At 34.1% G+C, this 23,860-nt stretch overlaps 3 protein-coding genes across 3 annotated transcripts; all 3 read left to right on the top strand.

The window, feature by feature from the left end:
* The first annotated feature begins 612 nt into the window (after positions 1 to 612).
* On the top strand, positions 613 to 3,958 carry LOC144569570 (ras-related protein RABA5c-like). Its single transcript, XM_078320013.1, has 2 exons — positions 613 to 1,161; positions 3,462 to 3,958. The coding sequence occupies exons 1-2, from the start codon at positions 828 to 830 to the stop codon at positions 3,773 to 3,775; spliced, it is 648 nt and encodes a 215-aa protein (XP_078176139.1). The 5' UTR covers positions 613 to 827; the 3' UTR covers positions 3,776 to 3,958.
* Positions 3,959 to 8,664: 4,706 nt separating this feature from the next.
* Positions 8,665 to 10,357, top strand: LOC144569783 (protein GOS9-like). The gene is made up of 3 exons (XM_078320257.1): positions 8,665 to 8,943; positions 9,532 to 9,759; positions 10,033 to 10,357. The coding sequence occupies exons 1-3, from the start codon at positions 8,800 to 8,802 to the stop codon at positions 10,219 to 10,221; spliced, it is 561 nt and encodes a 186-aa protein (XP_078176383.1). The 5' UTR covers positions 8,665 to 8,799; the 3' UTR covers positions 10,222 to 10,357.
* A 5,519-nt stretch (positions 10,358 to 15,876) lies between these two features.
* On the top strand, positions 15,877 to 17,025 carry LOC144569784 (protein GOS9-like). The gene is made up of 3 exons (XM_078320258.1): positions 15,877 to 16,095; positions 16,260 to 16,487; positions 16,598 to 17,025. The coding sequence occupies exons 1-3, from the start codon at positions 15,952 to 15,954 to the stop codon at positions 16,715 to 16,717; spliced, it is 492 nt and encodes a 163-aa protein (XP_078176384.1). The 5' UTR covers positions 15,877 to 15,951; the 3' UTR covers positions 16,718 to 17,025.
* Positions 17,026 to 23,860: the final 6,835 nt, after the last annotated feature.

Here is a 23,860-nt window from a genome sequence, read left to right as displayed (position 1 = left end):
CCGTTCAACGAGAGGAGAGGAGAGGAGAGGAGACATAGGTAAATTAAGTGGACTGGGACTGGGTCAGTGGGTCACAATAATTTCTTTCTTTTTATTCTCGCACGGCACGACGAAACGTTAACGACAGCTCATCATTCATGCCGAGACAGGAGCGCATGCCCACCTCCACTCTCACTTTTCTCTACCTCTTCATTTCTACAAACAAATGTAGCGGATAGGCATAGGACGCTCTATACTCTATACTCTATACTCTATACTCTATAGTATAAGGATCCAGTGTATAAAACCATCAATTATTATTGCTGAAAACATCAAACCATCAAACCATTGGATCCAAATAAATTTGGATTTGATCTCATTCTCAGTTAACAGCAGTTCACGAGTCGTTAGTTAGAAATTAAAAACAGGTCTCTTACGGGCCCACTAGAATAAACTTCTGTCTCTCACGAGTCGTTAGTTAGAATTTAAAAACAGGTCTCTATGAGCAGTAATGATCGTTACATAGTTGAACACTTTACGACCACCACGGCCACGGGAAAGACAAAGTTGGTCTACTTTCTCTCTCCATTCCCTTCTCTATTATGAATTATGATTCGTGCCACCCACTCTCCCCTACTTAAATCATGCGCTCTTCTCCTCCTCCTCTCTCCAATCCAGAGTCAAACAGTACAAACCACCACCCCGCCTTTCTATTTCTTGCTTCCACCATATAAGTTATAACCTCCTCCCCTCCTCCCCTTCTCCATTTGGAGCAACTGCTGTGCGCGCATTCACGCTGATTAAAGCTTTCATTAATCGCCAACCGAATCTACCATCTCTCGTCGTCAATGGGGGAAGACGAAGAGGAGGTGGAAGAGTACCTCTTCAAAGTCGTCATAATCGGCGATTCGGCGGTCGGAAAATCGAATTTGCTCTCACGATATGCGAGAAATGAGTTCAATCTTCACTCGAAGGCGACGATCGGGGTGGAGTTTCAGACGCAGAGCATGGATATTGACGGGAAGGAGGTCAAGGCGCAGATCTGGGATACAGCTGGTCAGGAGCGGTTTAGAGCTGTCACGTCAGCGTACTACCGTGGTGCATTTGGGGCTCTGGTAGTGTACGATATCTCGAGGCGATCAACCTTTGAAAATGTCGGTCGGTGGCTTCAAGAGCTTAACAGTATGTATCTCTTTCTGCTCTTTTATTGTGGTTATTGATAGATCTAGTAGTTTAGCTAGTTCAGATTTTAGTTAATTGGTAGATCTGCTGTACCAGATCAGAACAACAGATGGTATCGTATATGTGGAAATGGAAAAGGCGTGTGCTTAGTTGCATGGATTATCCTTATAATTAGGAATATAATTTTGAAGAAATTACCAAATCTTCTTTTTGTTTCTTTTTCTGAGGTATTGTACTTTTGGGTTGTGGTCAGCAAAGTTGACCTATGATTACTCATTTTGATTGTGTTACTCTGGTACGTGGGTATGAATATGATGGGTAGATCTGAATAGCATTTTTCTATTTCTCCATAAATTATCTTGTTCATTTTTGGTAGGCCTTTGGATTCTATGGACCATTTTGGCCTTTGTTCAGATTCTATTTGTATTTTGAAGTAGTTGTTCATAACTAGATTTTCTGTTCCATTACGAGCCCTTATTTAATCCATCATCTTTCTTGCTTCTCTCTCTTTCCTTCCATAATTGGTGTAGAGTGTTAGTTGATAATAGTTAATCACGTCGGCAGAAAAAGTTAGTTGGTCTGTAAGCTTCTATTTTCATTAATGGAAGGGCATTCAGCCTATTTTTCAAAAAAGTTAGTTGGTGCATTGACAACCTCATTATTTAAAATTGATTAGGATAATTGATAGATCTGCTCCCAATTATGACCTCTGTTTCCTTTGATAATGAACACCCGTTGCTGTCTAGTTGGATTTTGGTTTGTTGTCTCCAACAAATTAGGTGGGTTTGTAATAGAGATATCATCTATTACATTGCTTATGTGTGTTTTATAAGCAGATAGTACTAATATTGCAGTAGGACCACTATAAGGTAAATATCTTCAAGTACATCTATCTGCTTCTGCTTTGTCATAGGTTATATAGAAGAAGACAAAATTCCAATAGTAACATCAGCCTTAATTTAGAAAAACACACACACACCAGGGCATTTTCTTGAGTACATTAATTCTGAGGAATAGACCAATATATTGTTGCATAGATCAAAATAAGAGGAAATTTACTATATTTACTATATTAGTAACTATCGGGTAACCAAAACGATCAATATTTGCATATGTTTCTCCTTGTTTAGAATTGAATGGTCGGATATATCGGTTAATATTCTGTGGGCCTCTCAGTTGTTAATTACTGCAACAGTTTTATCCTATGCATCCTTATTATTGGAAATTTCTGGAGCACAAGCTGTTGGTAGTACCATGCCCCCCCCCCCCCCCCCCCCCCCCAGTTGGTATTACCATGTAGTACATTGTTTTTGAGAATCCCGACACTTGATCTTATTAATGAGCGACACCAATTATAATCATTACATTGGCTTCTTAGAACTGGTGCCACACTGATTCTAATTCTACCTTCTAGAAACTGTCCTTAATATATTAACCTGTGGAGAAGGTTAAATTATTAAATGACTTTCCTTCTTTAGTTGCATATTCATGGAAACTTTAGTTATAGTAACATAAAAAAGAGTTCTTAAAATTCCATTGGTCCTAACTATTACACTTTTTTGAAGATGTAAGACCCGTGTTCATTAATCATGAGTAAAAATAGTCAATTTGTCTAAAATGTAATTTTGCACTTGTCTTCCTTGTTATTACATTTGAAGTTTAAAGCTAGAGATGAGATGGGGTTTAAGGTGGTTAAAATATTTTTGGTAATAGTAGGAAATTTATATTAGATACTGTTGTTAATTTTGACTGTTTGTGGAACATGCTTTCATGTCTTTTGGTCAAGCTTTGCAACCTGTAGGCACTGAGTCGTACTGGTTGATTGTAGTGTTAAATAATCTTAGAGGTGTAGTGTTAGGTGGTTTCTACTGCTCATGTTTTCTTTGGTTTTTGTTATTGAATTGTCAACATTAAATTTGGTAAATAGTACCTTTTTGGGAAGGGGCTCCATTGAACATGAGAATCATGAATTGGCTCAGAAATGGAACTAATAAAGATGCACTGATATAATAGGAAATTGCGGAGGCAAAGCCATAGAAATTGCAGTGTATAACATCAAATGACATATGTGTGATGACTAGAAGCATTTTCTAGTCCAGAAGATGTTATGATTTATTGTCATTGTATGAAACATTTGACCCCAAAATAATAGCCAAAACTGCCTGGAAACAATATATTGCATTTTTTATCCAACGTACCTTTCTGACACCATTTCACTGATGCAGCAAGCTCTTTATAGTTGTCATATCATTTCTATCTTTGTAAACTATAACTAATTAAGAAATAAATCAAAACTGCAGCACATTCTGACACGACAGTGGTGAAAATGCTAGTTGGCAACAAGTGTGACTTGCAAAACATTAGGGCAGTGTCAGTAGACGAGGGTAAAGCCCTGGCAGAGTCAGAAGGCTTATTTTTCATGGAAACATCTGCCCTCGATTCGACTAATGTAAAAAAAGCCTTTGAGATCGTGATCAAGGAGATCTATAAAAATGTAAGCCGCAAGATCTTAAATTCGGATTCTTACAAGGCTGAGCTCTCACTAAATCGGGTTAGTCTCAATGGCGATGAGCACGAGGAACAAAAGCAAACAACCCGGTACGGTTGTTGTTGAGGGGGAGACTTATTTTCTTTTCTTTTGTTGTGATATTTGATTTTTCAGAGTTAATATTTGGTCTGATGTTTTTATTTATTACATTTAAACACAGGAGGATCATAATAGACATGTTCTAATTGTGAAGAAAGATATGAATTATGGATTTTTGTTTTTCTAATAATATATGTTTTGTTGTGTAAATTGTATTCTGGCAAATCAGTGTATAAGTAGCAGTTAGTTTTTTCGGCTGTGGTGAAATTTGATATAAATGATCCCCATCTATTCTGGATGTAAATTTCGATGATCATCAAAATAGTTTTTGGTGATTATCCATTTTTTTTTTTTTAAAGTGAGAGGCCTTAATAGCAGGGATCTTGGCTACTTGTCCTTGGGACGTTAGTCAACTTACCCAAATTAGCAAGCCACCCCTCAAAAAAGTATTATTGCGCAAAATTAGTAAGACATTCCTTTTGTGTTGTTTTTTGTTGTCCAAATCATAAAAATTCAATGCGTTGTCCCTTGTTGACTAATTTCATTAAAAAAAAACACAAGATGACAAAAAGAGAAAAAAATAAAACAGAGAGAGAGATAGAGTAGTGGTGTCAATGGCACCCTTTTACCTCACCTGTCTCATATCCAAAAACACGGGTAAAAGTAAGATTTTTTTTCCGTTAGTTAATCGGGTACGGATAATATTTTTTTTCGTTATCTTACCCGTTTTCGTATAAGATAATTTTTAAAAATAAAATTATATATATATTTGTATGAAGATGATACATGATACAATAAAATTTTGTATTTTATTAAATTTTCATAATACAAATTAGTTGTATTCATTAATTTTTTTCTTATTTTAAAAAATATTTTATCAAAAGCACAAACTAAAATGTTAATGACACTTTTTTTTATCTATTTATCCGACCCGTATTGTATAAAATAGATAAGGGTAAAGATTTTTTTCGTTATCATAACGGGTACGAGTATGAAAATATCTCCACCCGATCCGTATCGTACCCGTTGACAGCCCTAAGAGAGAGATTAGCTGCTTGTCATTTTCGTTGTCATAACTTATAATTCAGCGTTTGGTGTGAAAACGCTGTATAATATAGTCGTTTGTTGTATGAAATGAGATTTTGAAAGTTTAGTGATATAGGTTGAATGCTACGGAAAAAAAAATTCGCAACCAAAACATTATTGCTGACTCATATTAAAAGCTTCTTGTTTTTTGTACCTAAGATCTTATAGTGCGAAACAAAAGTACAAAACCATATAATTGAAAGATACACAGCTAGTAAAAAATGAGCTTTTATTGGCAGAAATATTTATTATTTTGTGTCACACCCCAAATCCGGAGGTGCAACAACCTACCATGATATTTCCAATTCAGTACACACAAGGCATGGATCTTTTTATGCATTGCCAATAGCATCCATTATTTTTGCCACATCCCAATTTATTTACAATAATTATCTGACATTTTATAGTGGATGATACTAGAGATATATTCTCTGCACCCTGTCAGATATATTAAACCCAAATCCCATACCTTTAGGTGGCCCTGCTGTCAAATATTACCCGGAAGCGCTCTTTATCTTCGTATAATAAACCTGTAACCCACAAGGGGAAACGAGTGATAAATAATAAATTATTTCTCAGTGCTGATTGCCACTCAGATTATTAGATTCGAAGGAAATCCATATTCAGAATGAAATCACCGCATGAGAAACAACAAGTTTATTTCATAATGACGAATGCAAATGCTCAATAACAGTATCCAATTGAATAACAAATATTTCATATCTATAATTAAATCAGAACTCTAAGAATCTTATCAAAATAAATGGTTTGGGTCAAAATCTTTTAAACCATAAAGTCAGGTAATGTTTGGAACCTAATCTTTAGAACCGTTAAGTCTGGTAACGTAAGGTTTCTTAACTTTACAATATCTAGTCTGGTAGCACTGAAAGATATCATACATGTATTTGTCGTATCAGGGCTTATACCATTCTAACTATTATGACATAATGTTAACAGAACCAATACGGAAACAATATTACAATACTGTCATTATCGGAAAGAAAATCAATGATAAGACAGTTACCACAGTTCATTAATCTTACAGTCACAATTCACATTTATTCAATATCCCCTATCCAACCGGTACTGGATTCAGTTGGGGCCATTCACCATATGCGCATAAGGGTCCTGGAGTAAAGTCTAGTAGCTAGCTAGACTTTACGTATAATAATCCTTTTTCTCCACTATATGGAGGTTCAAGGATTTCAGTATTCAATATTCATTCAATTCAATCACTGTGGTCTCAATCAATCATTTGCAATAAGAATAAACCAATCGATAAACAATATCAACATGACAGTCAACAGACTTACCTGTAATTCAGTTTCAGTTGTATTGGTCTATGCATATGATGCAACAGTTCAATCAATGCAGTCAATCAAATATTCAAAATGCACAGCGAGTTACGATTTAATTCCTAGTTATGAATCTCAGACTAATCCAATAACCTCGCACCTGATATCGTAGGGCAATAGATGAGGTCGCTAGCAGTCTGTTCTTCCTTATCATTTTGTCTTATCAGTCTTTCTCGTAATTATGCCTATGTTAATAGTAATATACACATTCTAATCAATACTTATATTTATTTTCGATATCATACGGTAACCTATAATATCAGTTAAATTCTTATAAATGTAATTAGACATTTTATAAGTCATACCAACCCATTTTAAATGCCCATTAGTTATTTAAATTCAATTTCAGATCAACAGTTCACCTCTGTCCCAATCGAACAATACGGTCAAATTTATTTTCCTTTATTTTTCAGATATGGCCTAATTTATATTAAGCAACATAATTTACCTTTATATAAATTCTAATTTTCTAAACTAAGTACTAACACCAAGACTATTACTTCAATTATCTACTATTTTTCTCAATTCAAAATTCCAAGAGACTATGCTAAAAATATTTGTGCTCTGCCTAAGATCCGGCATACAATTCAATTTCACTTAATTCAACCTTAAATCGAAACTATAAACAACCATTTTTCAATTTAGTCCTTCTGACATAATCAAATTATGCATGCATATTTAACCGATAATATCAATTGGGTCTAGTTTTTCAGTAAAATCAGTTCCAATCCAGTTGGAATCCCTGAAATAGGAAATTTCCAGTATTCCAGTCCATTAAAAACAATTTCAGTATCTAGACCCCATATTCCAGTTAAATATGCTATCATAATCCGATTACCCAATTCAAATAGCAAATAAACTATACAAATCAAAAACACAGATTATATAGAACTATGATTACCTTATAGCGGTCAATTCAGAAGCTCGAATTCGAATTCAACGATTATCACGACGTACAATCAGAATTCCAATCGAATATATAATCGAATATAATCGATATCAAAATATTTCTTTTATTTATTTTTCTCTTCTCCTTTCAATTTTTCTTTTCCTTTTTCTCTTTTTTTTTTTCGTTTTCATTCTCTCTGTTTTCTCTCTTTTTTTTTTCTTTCTTCACGGATCAAGATGAGAACAAATTAAAGGATGTTATTTTAAGGAGATGAATGCATGGAGGCCACGTGGAAAGAATGCCACCTTTTTTCTTTCTTTTTTTTTCTTTTATTTTTTTATCTTTATATTTAAACCTTTAAAATATCTAATATTACAAAAAGGTCCAAAATAAATGTAGAAAAATTTAATAAAATTACTGGGGTGTTATATTTTGCCATCGTGATCATTGTTGTTCATTATTGTTATAAGAAAAAAATATTCTCATTATTATTTTTAATTATACACGCAAAAGCAAGTCATGTCCGCGCACGAACGATGAAATTAATAAAAAAAAAACACAATTATATTTGTACTGTTGATCTTAAGTGTCCGCTGCATTTTTCAATAGACACCAATGAAAATTTAAAAATGTTGCATGAGTACATTTACCTTTTTATTATTTGCCCAATGCGTCCCTAAATGACAATATCCATGCATATATTATGATAATATGGTAGCAGTAATCTTATGCTCTTAATTGCTGGTAGATAGAACAATGTTATGTACTCAAAAGAGAGTTCAAATATCTTTAATTTTTTTTTGTGTACTTCCATCATATCTATATTTTTAATTTTCTAATAATTTTTTTTAAAACTTATATGCCAAATTAAAGTCGTTAGATGTAAATTATCTTATTTTCTCTATATACATACAAGAATTATCACTTCTTCAGTTTTGTTATATGAATCAACAAATTAATATATCAATGTTAGATAATTATTCATATCTTTGTATTTTTGCAAACCCTTCATAACAATCAAAACATAGATGGAATGTCATAATGTTTTGTATGTGCATAGTCATGAAAATAATATATATATATGGTATTATTTTTGCATTTTAAGCCCTAAATTTTAAGTTATTAATCTTAAAAATGGAGTCACAAAAAATGAAAGAATTTGAACTCTCCTAACGTAGTATAATTAATTGGCCTATTTTTATTCTTTTGGAATAGAAAATTGGCTATTTGAATTGCATGAAAATAAAAAAGGTTGATTGGGGGCCAATATGCAAATATGGAATCATAGAAAGTCAATGTCCAAAGAGTTCTCTTACAATTTTGTAAAAGCAATCCACGGAAACTAAAACCAGCAGCACCATCCATTCTCTCAGGTTCCATTTTTCTCCTGATGGTACGTATGAATTTTTGTTTTTTGTTTCCTTTTTTTAATTACACTTCATTAATGTTGTAGCAACTGTAAGATTACAATTGGTGTTAATTTCATGCAGGCATTAATATCTAAGGTGGGACTCACAATTTCAAAAACCGGCACAAAATACCTCGAAAGTCCGGCTAATAAAAACCGTAGTTACAGTATATGCAGCAACCGGTACGGCAATATATGGTTGAAGAAATGGCAAGCAAGATCAATTTGCAACCATGGTATACAACCAATTGTACAAACACCTGTCGAAAAAAAGGTGGGCCCATGCGGTGGCAGTGGTGGGGACCTGAGGGATATGGCCCTAACTGGCATCACTTCCATTGTTAAGGTAAGCATTCGCCATTGTGACACTGTCGATGCTGTGATTGTGCATTTTATACGTGATGGCATCGAGGAATGCACCGGCCTATGGGGTGGATCGGGAGGACAGCTGACAGAGGTAGTGTGCTTCTTTCCCATTTTAGTAATTTATTAATGGGCTTCACTTATTTAATTTGTAGTTGTTTTTAATGGAATTGTGATTAATTAACCGGTTATGTACCTACATAAATTGATTCTAACAAGGGGAAAATAGAACAATGTAGAATGTTATATAGGAACTTACCTTTCATGATTAATTAAACAAGTAACATGAGCTACATTTTTTTTTTTTCTTAAAAAAAAGGGAACAAAACAAGACGTCTAAGACCTGGTAGCAAGCCAGCTTCCTGTACCCTGATCATACCGACTGGTACCTGTAATTTTACCAATATAAATTGTAGGCAGATATAATGTAACAAAAGAGTTTTCACCTTGGTTGATAGCTGGATCAATGATAGATATGATACCAGGCAGAAGACTGGCACATCTATTGCAAAGAAATGACCTAACAAATGATGCAAATATACCCAAATATTTTATTATGATCATAGAACACTCAAAATATAATGTACACATACATATATTAGTTTCCAAACAAACTTGAAATTAACCAAACAGAAATATTCAATTTTCATTTATGAACTCATTAATAATTATTGGTTTACAGATCTTTCTTGAGCCGAACGAGTACATTACATCCGTAAGAGGCCACCTTGGTTATTTCAAGCACATATATCTTGTAAGGTCACTCACACTTGTGACAAACTTGAACACTTATGGCCCATTTGGTCAAGAAGACGGAATTCCTTTCGAACTTCCAGGCATTGATGGTGAAATTATTGGCTTCCATGGTCGCTCTGGTACATATCTAGATGCAATTGGAATATATGTCAAGGTATAACTATAACTGTTCACAAGTTGGTCCATGATTTTTTTTTTTTTTTAAATCTTTTAAGCTTCATTTGCAAATTAAACAGATGTAGATGGTAGATTATGAAATTATGGTCATGCTTACATTCTCATGTATTGTTCTGATGCTACCAACCAGAGCAAAATGCAGGGATTACTCTATGCTGTTTCATGTCTATATATGCATACCTAAATTATTATTTTGAGATTTGGGGGTCTTATTACTTTATTATTATTTTTTTTCTATTCAAATATTCAGGTTTCAAGTACCGAAGGAACTGTGGCAGATTCAACTGTGGATACTTATATATCTATTTCTACTTCTGTGGTATCAGTGGAGGAAAAAAATGAAAATTTTTTGGTTGAAGGAACAGGAGCTGTAGTAGAAGAAAAATTTAAGGAAATCTCTATAGATATTTCGACTTCTACTGCAAAGACAGCAGACTAATAACAGAACATTTCTTTGAAGTGTCTAGTGTGGGTTGTGATTGATACCTCTTGAAATAAATTCTGCTATGTAATTCTCTACATGAGCTTTTATCATATTTTTCTTGAGCTTACAATTGTGTGTGATCTAACTCTTCCTTGATTTGTATTTCTTCTCTAACTCTTAAATTACTTTCAAATTTGTCTATGGATTTCTAATACACTGCTAAATATGCACTTTCTTTACTCAAAGTTTTAAACTCTGGTGAATTTTAAACTGAATTCCTTTCATTTTCTATCAAAAAGCATTGTTTAGACTTCCGTATTGGACATCACTTTAATTTTCTCGAACAATGTAAACGCTGAACAATCATCAAGTGACATGTCCCTTCAAGCTTTGAACACCAGAAGAGAGTTATGCACCTTTATTCTAATGATTATAAGATACTGACATGTTAATTGAAGGATTAAGTAATTGCCAAATGAAGGGAATCAGTGCCTGTGATTATAAGATACTGACATGTTATTTTTTTTTTTGGATAAAAAGACTACTAGCTAGGCCCGTTTCATTTGGAAACAAAATAAATTACAAAACATGAACTGTCTTTTCAGGCTCATGTATGTTGCCTGTGACAAAATTAAGTTACTGCGAGTCTCAGATTGCGCTACTTCTTCTTCTTCTTCGTTTTTTTTTAAAGGTTCTGAAACTCAAATCCTTCTCTTCGTTTCTGTCAGGACTCAGGAGATCTTTCAGCACTGGTCGGAGCAACCCTGTTTAATTTTGTCACCAATATATTTTTACAAGTTAGAACTCATCAATATATGTTTAGCACATATATTGGTAACAAATCAAAGTATAGAAGTCGAGGATATCTGATGTTTGGTCCGAACAAAATCAAATGTGTCTGGTCCGTTTCCACTTAAGTGCATGCATACTGGGAATTTTGTTTCTTTTTGCAAACATCGATCCTTGTTGGTCATTTTGTGAATATGATAACTGAATGTCCTCTGGTGCGCAATGCAAGGATAATGGATATTGTGCCCATCTGACACTCCGTTAATATATATATATAGGAGCTAGCTAGCTTAGCTAGCTGTATCGACTCATCATCGTGATTTCTGCAGATATATATATATGTAATTAGATAATCTTCAACTAATCCTTATATTTTGATAATCTTAAATTAGCTAGTGTGTAATAAAAAATAACAGTAAAATGCACGGAAAAATACAATATTAACCTTCGTTCCGGTTCCTTTTCTCCCGAAATTTTTATTAATAAGAAAATAATTAAATAAATATCAATAATGGAGAAAGAAATTGTATTTTTTTGATATCTAAGAAGAACGTGATTGTTTATAACGTCCTCTGCACGTTATAAACTATCACGGTCTGCTTAGCAAAATCTAATTACAAACTAACTAACCGAGTGAAAAAAAAAATCCTGACCTTCATTGACTATCATGGCCAGAGGACTTTATAATCTATTACGGCCAGAGGGCACAAAACCGAATTGCTTGTTGTTCTGTGAAGGTCGAAGTAGATTGTTCTCTTTGACCGTGATAGACCATAAAGTACTATGGCCAGTGGCGTAGCCAGGATTTTCATCAGGGGTAGGCAAAATAAATTATTATTATTTTATTTTATTTAAATTATTAAATTATAAAATATTATTAAATAATTTTCATTGGAAGCGGAATCGGTAATTAACCATGAATTAAAATCGAGAAAATCAGTAGAAATCCACCGAATTAGATCAAAAACTTGATTTTTTTTGAAAGTTTACTTTGAAGCATAGTTCACAAGACTCTCCTATTAAAATTCAGCTCATTTTGAATAGTTAAACATAATAAAAATAATTTAATGCATTACATTAAATTTCAGGATATTACTTTATAAAACATTTTAGTCTATTCATTTCACAAAAATATAACAAATTTATTGTAGTCCCACTATTATATCATTCTTATTAACCTTCTTCTTGTCGGAATATTTCAAAATAGATTAATGAAAGACTACAAAAATTGTAACGACTCGGTCAATTTCACTAATCGAGAGCTTCGACTCAATCAGGAGTAGACAAAACTCAAATCCAAACCAACTATATACAAATTTGATACCGTATTTCAAAATCCAGGGGTAGGCGACTGCCTACCCCTGGATATAGGTGGCTCCGCCACTGACTATGGCCGTGATAGTCTATGAAGGTTAGGATTTTTTTTTCCGTAGTTTAGTTAAGAGAGTAATTAGATTTTTGCTAAGCTGACCGTGATAGCTTATAACATCCAGAGTACGTTATAAACTGTCATGTTTTCCTAGATATCGAAAAAATACAATTTTCTTCTCCATTATTGATATTTATTTAATTATTTTCTTATTAATTAAAATTTCAGTCCTTTTCTCTCCTTTCTTATTCTTCATTTTCTTTTCTTCATCTTGTATATATCACACATGACTTTAGGAAAAAATCGCGAATCATTTTCTTTAATTTTTATTTTTTTTGGCGGTGGGATTTGTGTGTGTGTGTTTTTTTTTCAGTTTTGGTGATAAGGTGGGGTAGCGCGATTTTGGGCTTCACTAAAAAGAACTCGCATGTGATTCACGCGTTGTCCTCAAATATTAATGTACGGCTATTGGTTAGAATTAATGGCATCGATCATATATATTATATAGTCATAGATTACTAGCTTGTTGCCATTCATTATTGGACAACGTTAACGGAGAATTGGAGATGAGGTGTGGACGTGTGGTCAGAATTAATGCATGTTCGTTGTGGGTAAAACAAGAGCACGTGAATCACACGATTTGGCAATGAAGCTAATCAGCTATAGTCAATAATTTTAATTTTGTGCATTCGCATTCATTTTTTTTAAGTAAAGTTGGGAAACAAGCCATTAAACTATTTTAATATTGATAAGGAGATTTTCATCCGAATTTCAAATCTGTCGTCTTTGAAACTGGATAAAACACTAATTCGATCTCAAAATGAAAAAAAAAAAATTATAAACGTAAACCTTAATATATAGTATAATTCACATTTGAAATGTTATATTTCAATTTTCAAACTTAGTTAATAATATCAATGCATCGAAATCTTATAAATAACATCCATCGCCTCATCTGTTATATCGATCTCTTGATTGTTTTCTCACACCAAAAGTTGTTATTACTGGATTACTTCAATGAGATACATATATATGTTTGGTATTACTTTTATTTTTTTCAACGACAAATTGAAACAATCAACAAAGATTATGGATTAGGTATTTAGTTTTGATACATTAATATTTTATAATTAATTACATTGTATGTTGAGATATATATATTCTTTCTTGTATAGAAGATTCCAAAATGAATAAGATTAACAAAAAAGGAAATTGATTATAATATTCATATATACATGATTTACAGGTTGAGATATATATGAGTTTAAACATATATACGAACTCATGCATCAGTAAATTAAGATTCACCAATTTTTCGGAAGGTGCACATGAGTGAATTCGATCGTATCATGTACAGTAACTCAAATTAAGTTTGTAAATTCCACATGAGACCGGATTTGGCCCTGATTCTGATCAGAAAGTTCGGATCCAAACTTAAAATTTGAGATACTTTAAGGACAGGATATCCAATTAATATTTATGGTCATTATGTCAATTTAATCAGTGTTAATAAAATTAAAGTTTCAATAATTTTTTATTTGAATAATTATATGAAATCTCCCACTCCCATCCCCTCCATTTTCTCCGCACTCTCTCTCTTCTTTAATTGTCATATATATCCCCACTAATTTCGCTAAAAGTTTTCTTTTATCCCCGCATTAAATTAGATTGTCATTTAATACCAATTCCCGCAGTAATTATGCCTTCATCTAATAACAATTACTGCATTAATTATTCCTTTAAAAACAATCTCCGCATTAATTATACTGTTATCTAATAACAATCCCCGTTAATAAATGCTTATCTGTTAATTGATGTTCAAAAAAGTATTTATCATTATTTCTGAGAAGTATTTACCATTGTAACATAGAGTATTTATCATTATGTCTGAGAGTATTTATCATTGATGTTTTACTGTAAGTTGCAATTATGTCTGAGAAGTATTTATCTATGTAATACAAAGTATTTATCCATGTAACATAAAATATTTATCATTATGCATGAGAGTATTTATCATTGATGTTTTACTGAAAGTTGCAAGTATGTCTGAGAAGTATTTATCAATGTAACATAAAATATTTATCCATATAATGTAAAGTATTTACTCATGTAACATAAAGTATTTATCATTATGTCTCAGAGTATTTATCATTGGGTGAGGGGATTGTTTATTTAATGGTCTCCAGTTATGCGGGGACGATTAAAAAAAAAAAGAAATTTTGTGCGGGGACAATTAATGGATTGATTTATTCTTTCAATAAAGATCATTGCATAGGGTTTAATACATGACAAATTCAAGTTAAATACTTTGATGCTTCAAGTTAAATACTAACGGTTTTTTAAACGCTAATTAATGATTGAGCGGTCCCCCCATGTTTAATGGTCCCAGTTGTGCGGGGATAATTAAAAAAAAATGAAATTTTGTGCGAGGACAATTAATGGATTGATTTATTCTTTCATAAATAGAGATCATTGTAGAGGGTTTAATACCTGACAAATTCAAGGTAAATACTTTGATGCTTCAAGTTAAATACCCGCAGTTTTTTAAATGCTCATTAATGATTGAGCGGTCCCCCCATATTTTTTTTAGCAGTATCTGCGGGGATAAATGAGGGGTGGAGGCTGATGCGGGGATTGTTATCAGCGTCCTTTTTATTTTTGAATAATACAAGTAATTAATTAGATATATTATGTATATCATACAATATACTACACAAAAATATAAAACATTTCAATTTTATTTGAATATGCATCACCACCTAAGAAATTAAATCAACGAATCAAATTTTGAATATGTATCAAATGATCCAAGTCAAAACTTGTAATTTTTTAAATGCATATAATTGAGATAATTTAAAATTTATATTACGGTTTCCATTTGTTAATTTAAACATCAATAAACAAAAAGTTGGCACCAATTGATACCAATGATCATGGACATTGAGCCCTCATGCAGTAACACACACACACAGATATATATATATATATGCTGTCAGAATAAATTTGCGTTAATAAAATGGTGTCCAAGTCCAACCAATACAAAGCAAATATAAATTCCAAATGTTAGGGACCTCTCTAACGCACAAATAATTATTTAGTGAATATCAATTTGGGTTTATGTTTGCAAAAAAATATCAGTGCGGGTACTTGTCACATGACAGCTCAACCACTCCCATGCGATTATTAAATTGGCACGTGTTTTGGATACATGCAAATTATAAGTTTCAAATGGACAAATCTGAAAAGTTGGAACAGCTAGCGCTGAGCGCTCTAGTATATATATATACTCATCAAGGAACTTGTAGCCTACACACAAATTAAAAAAGCAATCAACAAAGGCAACGATCGATATACTTTCATCCTCACTAGTGTGCATGCTCTAATTTTTCGGAAATGGTACACGCTTAGTTTTTTTTAAACAGGGTCAAATTTTTTGTTTTCTATAGAAAATGAGTGTTCCTGTAATTTATGAATCATCTTTCTAAAATTTCTTTTGTGGACTGTTTATTTAATTAATTAAGGCGTCACCTCAAGTTGTCACAAAGAAGGTCGGGCCAGTCGGAGGGGGAGGTGGGGCAGCGAAAGATATGAATATCAATGGCATCAGTCGCATTGTTAAGATCAGCATTCGCCATGGCTCTGCTATTGATGCTCTTACTGTACGTTATTTGCGAGATGGCCGCGAGGAAAGTACTGCGCTGTGGGGCGGAAATGGAGGAAATTTGACAGAGGTACCGCCTTTTTATGTACATTCCTATACTAATACTGAACTATATATGTGAGTGAAAAGTGGAAAGAGCAAATTGATCACATTGACAAGTAGAACATCTTAATTATCATACTGTTACCAGGACCATTGGAACTGGTATTGATAATTGTACTATTGGTCTTGTAGTTCAATCTTCAGGCTTCTGAGTACATCACCTCTGTAAAAGGCCACATCAGTACTTTCAATGGTGTGTTTGTTCTGAGATCACTTAAATTTGAGACAAACTCGGGAAGTTATGGACCATACGGAAAAGAAGAGGGAATTCCTTTTGAACTTCCAGCAATTACTGGTCAAATTATTGGCTTCCATGCACGCTCCGGAGTATATCTTGATGCACTTGGAGTTTACGTCAAGGTATGTAAATTTATTACATTAATGTCTTTATGAATGGATATAATAAAGCACTTTGCATATAAATGAATCGTAATCATAATGTAACTAATTTGGTTAATTTGGTGATGTAGGCTAATAATACGACGAGCGGTGCTCAAGGGGGTGATGGGAGCACGGACACTGGTAAGCCTGGTACCTGGACACAAGGTGACGGTAGTAACTTCTGGGATCGCCCGGTTTCTGGAGCATGACTGGTTTAGGCCATATCGAAAATAAGGCGAGCTCCCTAAGAAGATCGTTTCCAGATCTAGTTAATTATATGGGTGTTATCTAAGTTTCACTTGTTGTAATTTCTAGTACGGATTCCAAGTTAGGAATATATCAATCCTAATCCTGGTTTTCCATTGTTTGACTTTGTTTCTTATGCTTGTTTATATATGGATCCTTGCTCCATGAAGCAGGTCCACAATAAAATAAAATAGAGTTACGTTTGTGTGTGCATGAATTTAAGCTCTTTTGCTCCTTTGATTAATAATTAATTAATGTTATTTCTCTGTTCTGTTCGTTATGACTCAATTAATATAGAGTTAGGCTAATATGACATTGGTGTTATTTGAAACTAAATAACACCAAATCTTAAACCCTTAGATCTGCTTTAAGATTCGTACAAAATAAAGTGCTTGAACAGTAAAAGCGGATATTACGAATCTTAAAGCAGATCTAAGGGTTTAAGATTTGATGTTATTTAGTTTCAAATAACACCAATGTCATATTAGCCTAACTCATTAATATATATCACAATAACTTATTTAACATGTTTACTGGAAGCTAGATATTATCACAATAACTTAAAACTGCACCTAAAATATCAAACCTGAGCTGTCTCACTTATATAATGGTCTTAATGTAAACTTTCTGTCTTTCACACTAATTAAGATATCATCTCAGATACCAAAGAGAAATAAAGAATTAATGTGCCATAAAAAAAAGGAACAAAGCTTAAGTTGAAATTTGAAAGATGTGCGATATATAGCAGCAGGGAAAAAATATATACAAATATGAAATATATGACGAAGAAAAAAAAAGGAGTTTGAAGTCATATATATGAATTACAAGACTGATTTAGAGTTTATATTGGAATACACAATTATTTTGACTCTGAAGTCTGAACTCTCAAGTGAAGGACGTATAGATAAGGTGGGGCCAGAATATATAATTGAAATTGCATGAATCCGTGCTGAAGCTAATAAAGGCAGATCTACAATTTTTCTCTCTATGAGAAGCACGCGTTTCATGCATTTTGTCATTCGTACTGAAGCTCGATATTAATTATACAGCAGAGGTTCCCGGTTCTTCTCCCATCGTACCAGCAGTATCCTGTACCGGTCCGGTACTGTTTTAAATAATACTGTATTGGTCCGTTACTGAATTGCAATACTCTTGTCTTATATATATACACTAGTACAAAAAACCCTTTCACTGACCCTCCATCACTGACGGTTTTAACGTGTAACAGTCAGTGTAGAGACTGCGTGGCAAAATCGTAAATAAGAAGAATTTCAACACTGACTGTTAAATTGGAAACAACCGTCAGTGAATCAACACTGACTGTTTTTTTTTATAACCGTCAGTGTTGAGCACAGCCTACACCGACCCTTTTATTAAAAAAACAGTCAGTGTTGAGATGTACACCAACACTGACTGTTTTTTTAATAAAAGGGTCAGTGTTGCCTTACCCTACAGTGACTGTTTTTTAAAAAAAAAGGTCAGTGTTGATAGTATACTCTATAGTGACTGTTTTTCAATAAAAGGGTCAGTGTTGCCTCACCCTACAGTGACTGTTTTTTTAATAAAAGGGTCGGTGTTGATAGTATACTCTACAGTGACTGTTTTTTTAATAAAAGGGTCAGTGTTTCTCTCCGTTGTGTTTCATAAAAAACCTAGCTCTCTGACGGGTTTAATAGAACCGTCACTATTGAACTTTTTACTGACTTTTTTTTCTTATTAACAGTCAGTGTTGGTTTATTTTTGAAAGTATATAAGTCCTCCTTCCAATTCCAGCCGCCATTAATCTGATTTTTTGCGTTTTTCGCATTTCAGCTCTCAAATAGTGTTTTTTTTTGCACTCTCTCTCTCTCTACTTTTGTTGGGCGTTCTCTCTCTCTACTCAAATCTGTTGATCACTCTCTCCACCACAAGCATATTGATCACACTATATTTCGATCTACGGTTATATATAGGTAACTTTGTTTACTCTTAAATTTAATTAAATTTGTTGATGGCCGGGTTAGATTAATGGCTTTATATATGTTGATTGGTATTTCTAATTTTGAATGAATTATATATTGAATAGTTGGTAGTTTAATATTATTGTATTGTGCAATCTATCCAATTTGCCTTGAACATTTAGTATGCCTTTTAGGTCGATGCCCGTTCAAAATTAATCCAATAGGGATTAATTTTGAATTGTTCCCTGTTGGGACTGCTCTTTGAATGTTTTGTCTCATTTAGGATGTGGACACATGTCAGCAGATTTGGTATTTGAGAAAAATTCAGTAGCATTTATCCTTGTTGTTCCCACGAGTACGTATTGGATTTCATTTCCAAACGGATGTGATATTTACTCGTACTTGGGGAACAAAGGAGAAATGCTGCTGAATTTTTCTCAAATACCAAATCATGCTGACATGTGATCACTATTGAGACAAAGCATTCAAAGAGTGGGTTAGGATTGTGCACCGGCCCTATGTAAGCCCCAAATGGTAATTTTAAGAGTCATTGACCTCTTACCTAATTATTTTTGCAATTACAGATGGATCGAGATTGGATGTATGGAGGTCGTAATACCATTGAGTATTTGGAGGGTGTGAAAAGTTTTATAAAATTTGCTGAGCAAGACATGAAGGCAAAGGGTGATGATACAATTTCGTGTCCTTGTAAAGACTGTTTGAACTTGAAGAGGTTTCACACTATTGAAACGGTGAAAAATCATTTGATTCGTCGTGGTTTTAAAGAGCGATATATACGTTGGACTAGGCATGGAGAGAGTTATGGAGAAACAAGCACCGCTACAAATGCTGAGATTGACCAGGAGGGTGAGGATGCCAGTGTTGATAGTGGTCAGGAAATGGATGTGGATAATAATTTTAACCCGAATGAAAATTTAGGAGAAATGTTTAGTGATGAGGAAAATGACAATTTACATGAGTTGTATAATGAATCTGAAAAACCTTTGTATCCTGGTTGCGAAAATTTTACCAAAATACATGCTGTATTACAACTATATAATTTAAAGGCAAGTAATGGTTGGAGTGATAAAAGTTTTACCGCCTTATTAAAAATCTTAGGAGATATGCTTCCAGATGAGAATGAGTTACCAAGATCATGTTATCAAGCCAAAAAATTATTGTGTCCTTTGGGTCTAGACGTAGAAAGAATACATGCATGTCCGAACGATTGCATATTGTATCGGAACGAGTACGAGAAATGTGAAGTTTGTCCAACATGTGGTGAATCTCGTTATAAAAGAAAGAACCAAACTGATGGTAATGATGATACAAATAGAAAAGGACCTCCAGCGAAAGTGATATGGTATTTCCCCGTGATACCGAGATTCAAGCGTTTGTTCAAAAATCCTAAAGATGCACAGTTGTTGCGTTGGCATGCTGATATCCGAAAAAAAGATGGAAAACTCAGACACCCTGCTGATTCACCGCAATGGAGAAATATTGACAGAAAGTTCAAAAAAAAATTTGGTGATGAACCAAGAAACCTAAGACTTGGGTTTAGTTCAGATGGAGTGAACCCATTTGGTAACATGAGCAGTCAACATAGCACATGGCCTGTTTTATTGTGTATTTATAACATTCCTCCTTGGTTAACTATGAAACGCAAGTACATTATGATGTCGTTACTAATTTCAGGTCCAAAACAACCCGGAAACGACATAGACGTGTATTTAGCACCGTTGATTGAGGACTTGAAAAAATTATGGTGCGATGGGGTGCAAGTGTGGGATGCATACAGTAAGGAAAATTTCAATTTGCGAGCAATGATATTTTGCACCATAAATGATTTTCCGGCATATGGTAATTTGTCGGGTTATAGTAACAAAGGAGGGAAAGCTTGCCCTGTTTGTGAAGATGATACGGTTGATATTCGGTTAAAAAATTGCAAAAAAACAGTGTACATGGGTCACCGTAGGTTTCTTCCTCTTAATCACCCATACCGTAAGAAGAAGACAGCTTTCAATGGTGAGATTGAGATTGAACGAGCTCGTTCTCCACTGACTAGTAAGCAAGTTTATTTGCGAGTTAAAGATATCAAAATTCAATTTGGAAAATTTAAGAAAAAAGCAGCCCCGAAAGGTGAAACTTGGAAGAAGAGATCAATTTTCTGGGATTTACCGTATTGGGAGGAATTACAAGTGCGGCATTGCCTTGATTTGATGCACATTGAAAAAAATGTCTGTGAAAGTTTAGTTGGTTTGTTGTTGGGCATTCCAAAAAAGACCAAAGATGGACTAAATGCTCGCAAAGATATGGTCAAGATGGGCATAAAATGGAAAGATGTTGGTCCTGAACTGAGAAAAACCAAAGATGGATTAAATACTCGAACTTACCTTCCTCCAGCTATGTACAATTTGTCAAAAGAAGAAAAAAAAAGTTTTGTCAATGCCTTCATAGTGTTAAAGTTCCCTCTGGATATTCTGCTAACATAAAAAAATTGGTGTCAATGAAGGATTTAAAATTAATCGGGATGAAGTCTCACGACTGTCATGTGTTGATGACACAAATGCTACCTATTGCAATCCGTGGTATACTTCCGGAAAAAGTACGGTTACCAATTTTAAAGCTTTGTTTTTTCTTTAATGCAATTTGTAGCAAAGTTATCGATCCAGAAAGTTTGGATGAATTGCAGCGTGAGGTTATAGTCACTTTATGTGAATTTGAAATATATTTTCCTCCGTCCTTTTTTGATATCATGGTTCACCTAATTGTTCACCTGGTCCATGAAATTAAGCTCTGTGGTCCTGTGTTCTTACGGTATATGTATCCATTCGAGAGATACATGAGTTTCTTGAAGGGATATGTAAGAAACCGATATCGGCCCGAGGGAAGTATTGTAGAAGGTTATATTGCAGAGGAGGCTATCGAATGGTATAATAGTTATATGGCAGATCTAGAACCTATTGGTATTCCTAAATCACGCCATGAGGGCCGGGTTGAAGGTGTAGGGACCATAGGTTTGGAACCAATCGAGGCTGATAAAACTTTGCATGAAAAAGCACACCTTTTGGTCTTACAACACATGACATACATCGCTCCATACATTAACGAGCACAAAACAATTTTGAAAGAACTTAATCCGACAAAAGGAGACTTGTGGATTACCAATGAACATAATAGTAAGTTCGCTGAATGGATCAAAAACAGAGTTATTCGACAAAGCGTGGAAGAATTGGCGGATAAATCTATAAAATGGTTAGCAAGAGGACCAACTATTATTGTGAATACGTACCAAGCATATGATATCAATGGGTACACTTTTTACACAATAAAACAAGATGGAAAAAGCACTAATCAAAGTAGTGGTGTAACGCTAGTAGCTATTTCGGAAGAATTCTCCAGATCTAAAGATGCTCGGTCGGTACATGCGAAAAACTCGTACTACGGTCAAATTGAAGAAATATGGGAGCTCGATTATGTCAAATTTAAGATTCCATTATTCCGGTGTAAATGGGTTGATAACCGCCGAGGTGTTCAAGTGGATAAGTACGGCTTTACTATTGTGGATTTGACAAAATTGGGATATAAGAATGATCCATTCATACTTGCCAATCAAGCCACCCAAATCTTCTATGTTGAGGATCCCCTCAATAGTAAGCGCCATATTGTCATTCACGGTAAAAGACGCATAGTGGGCGTTCAAGATGTGGTTGATGATGAAGAGTTCAATTATTTTGAAGAAACACCTCCATTCTCTATTGGCGTGCCATCTAACGAAGTGAGAAACGATGATATTGATGATGCGAGTTATTTACGACATGATCATCAAGATGGAGAATATGTGAATTAATTTTGGTACACTATTCTAAACTTATTTTTAAACATATGTTTTTTTTAACACTATTCTAAACTTATTTTTAAACATATATTTTTTTTATGATTTCTAAACTTATGTTTTTTATGATTTTTTATTTTGTAGATGAATGATTTTTTATTTCTGCAGAAAATTATTAAGTTATTTTTTTGTTTTGCAGAGGAATGATTTTTTATTTTGTGGAGGAATAATGATTTTTTCATAAAAAAAATACTTTTAATTTAGAAGGGTTTAATAATCGCCTCATTTAGAAGGGTTTAATAATAAATTTGTATTTATTAGACATTTATTGATGAAAAAATATTTATAATTAGACATTTATTGTCAAAACAGAGCTATTTTACATTAGACATTTATTGACGAAATTATATTTTATATTAGTTTGAAACATCATTAAGTCAAGAGCTGCCAACACTGACGGCTCACATTAAATAACCGTCGGTGTAGCTATACCATTCACTGACTCTTTTTAGAAAGAAACCGTCGGTGTAGCTTCCATTCAGCATACACTGACTGTTTTTAGGAGAAAACCGTCAGTGTAGGTCTTCTATATTTTAATAATTTTTATTTCCTCTCTTCCAAAACAAAGGCGCGCAGGAATATATAACACAGCACCGCCAAAACCAAGTTTTCATTTCCCCCCTTCTCAAATCAAATTTTCATTTCCTCCTCCCAATAGCCGACCACACCGCCGCCGTCTCAACGGAGAGCCGACCACACCTCCGCCGTCTCAACGGAGAGCCGACCACACCGCCGCCGTCTCAACGGAGAGCCGACAACACCTCCGCCGTGTCGGCTCTCAGCCGACCACACCTCCGCCGTCTCAACGGAGAGCCGACCACACCTCCGCCGTCTCAACGGAGAGCCGACCACACCTCCGCCGTCTCAACTGATGGCCGACCACACCACCGCCGTCTCAACTGAGAGCCGACCACCTCCGCCGTCTCTAGGTATGTTATTTTTGTTCAATAGTTACTCGATTTTGTGAATTTTTTATGAAAAACTAAATTCTAAGTCTAGGGTTTTAGTAAAGTGGTTTGATTAGTAGAGATTAGAAAGATTTTTGTTCAATAGTTCACGGCGACTGTTTTAGGAACTCATAGCAGTACGAGTAATTCAAATATATAATTCAAAATTAAAACTTAATGTTTTTGGTAGAGATACACTTGGGGTAGAGATCAGATGTAGTGTTTTCAATTTGTAGCATGCGGCAAGATGGGAAAAGCTGATTGTCTATAGGGAAGAGTCTGAACACCTTACTTACATCCATCTTTCCACCTCGAGAGTATACG

This window comes from Carex rostrata, chromosome 18 (assembly GCF_964058835.1).
Source record: "Carex rostrata chromosome 18, lpCarRost1.2, whole genome shotgun sequence".
In the NCBI taxonomy this organism is placed as follows: domain Eukaryota; kingdom Viridiplantae; phylum Streptophyta; class Magnoliopsida; order Poales; family Cyperaceae; genus Carex; species Carex rostrata.
Note: the sequence above shows the minus strand (reverse complement) of the source record. Positions and strands in the feature narration are given on the sequence as shown.

Excerpts from the sequence above, each read along its gene's own strand:
- LOC144569570 (XM_078320013.1), top strand. The coding sequence starts at position 828 with ATGGGGGAAGACGAAGAGGAGGTGGAAGAGTACCTCTTCAAAGTCGTC. Across the intron at positions 1,162-3,461 it reads GTGGCTTCAAGAGCTTAACA|CACATTCTGACACGACAGTG; the intron begins GTATGTATCTCT and ends TCAAAACTGCAG.
- LOC144569783 (XM_078320257.1), top strand. The coding sequence starts at position 8,800 with ATGGCCCTAACTGGCATCACTTCCATTGTTAAGGTAAGCATTCGCCAT. Across the intron at positions 8,944-9,531 it reads CGGGAGGACAGCTGACAGAG|ATCTTTCTTGAGCCGAACGA; the intron begins GTAGTGTGCTTC and ends ATTGGTTTACAG. Across the intron at positions 9,760-10,032 it reads CAATTGGAATATATGTCAAG|GTTTCAAGTACCGAAGGAAC; the intron begins GTATAACTATAA and ends TCAAATATTCAG.
- LOC144569784 (XM_078320258.1), top strand. The coding sequence starts at position 15,952 with ATGAATATCAATGGCATCAGTCGCATTGTTAAGATCAGCATTCGCCAT. Across the intron at positions 16,096-16,259 it reads ATGGAGGAAATTTGACAGAG|TTCAATCTTCAGGCTTCTGA; the intron begins GTACCGCCTTTT and ends TTGGTCTTGTAG. Across the intron at positions 16,488-16,597 it reads CACTTGGAGTTTACGTCAAG|GCTAATAATACGACGAGCGG; the intron begins GTATGTAAATTT and ends TTGGTGATGTAG.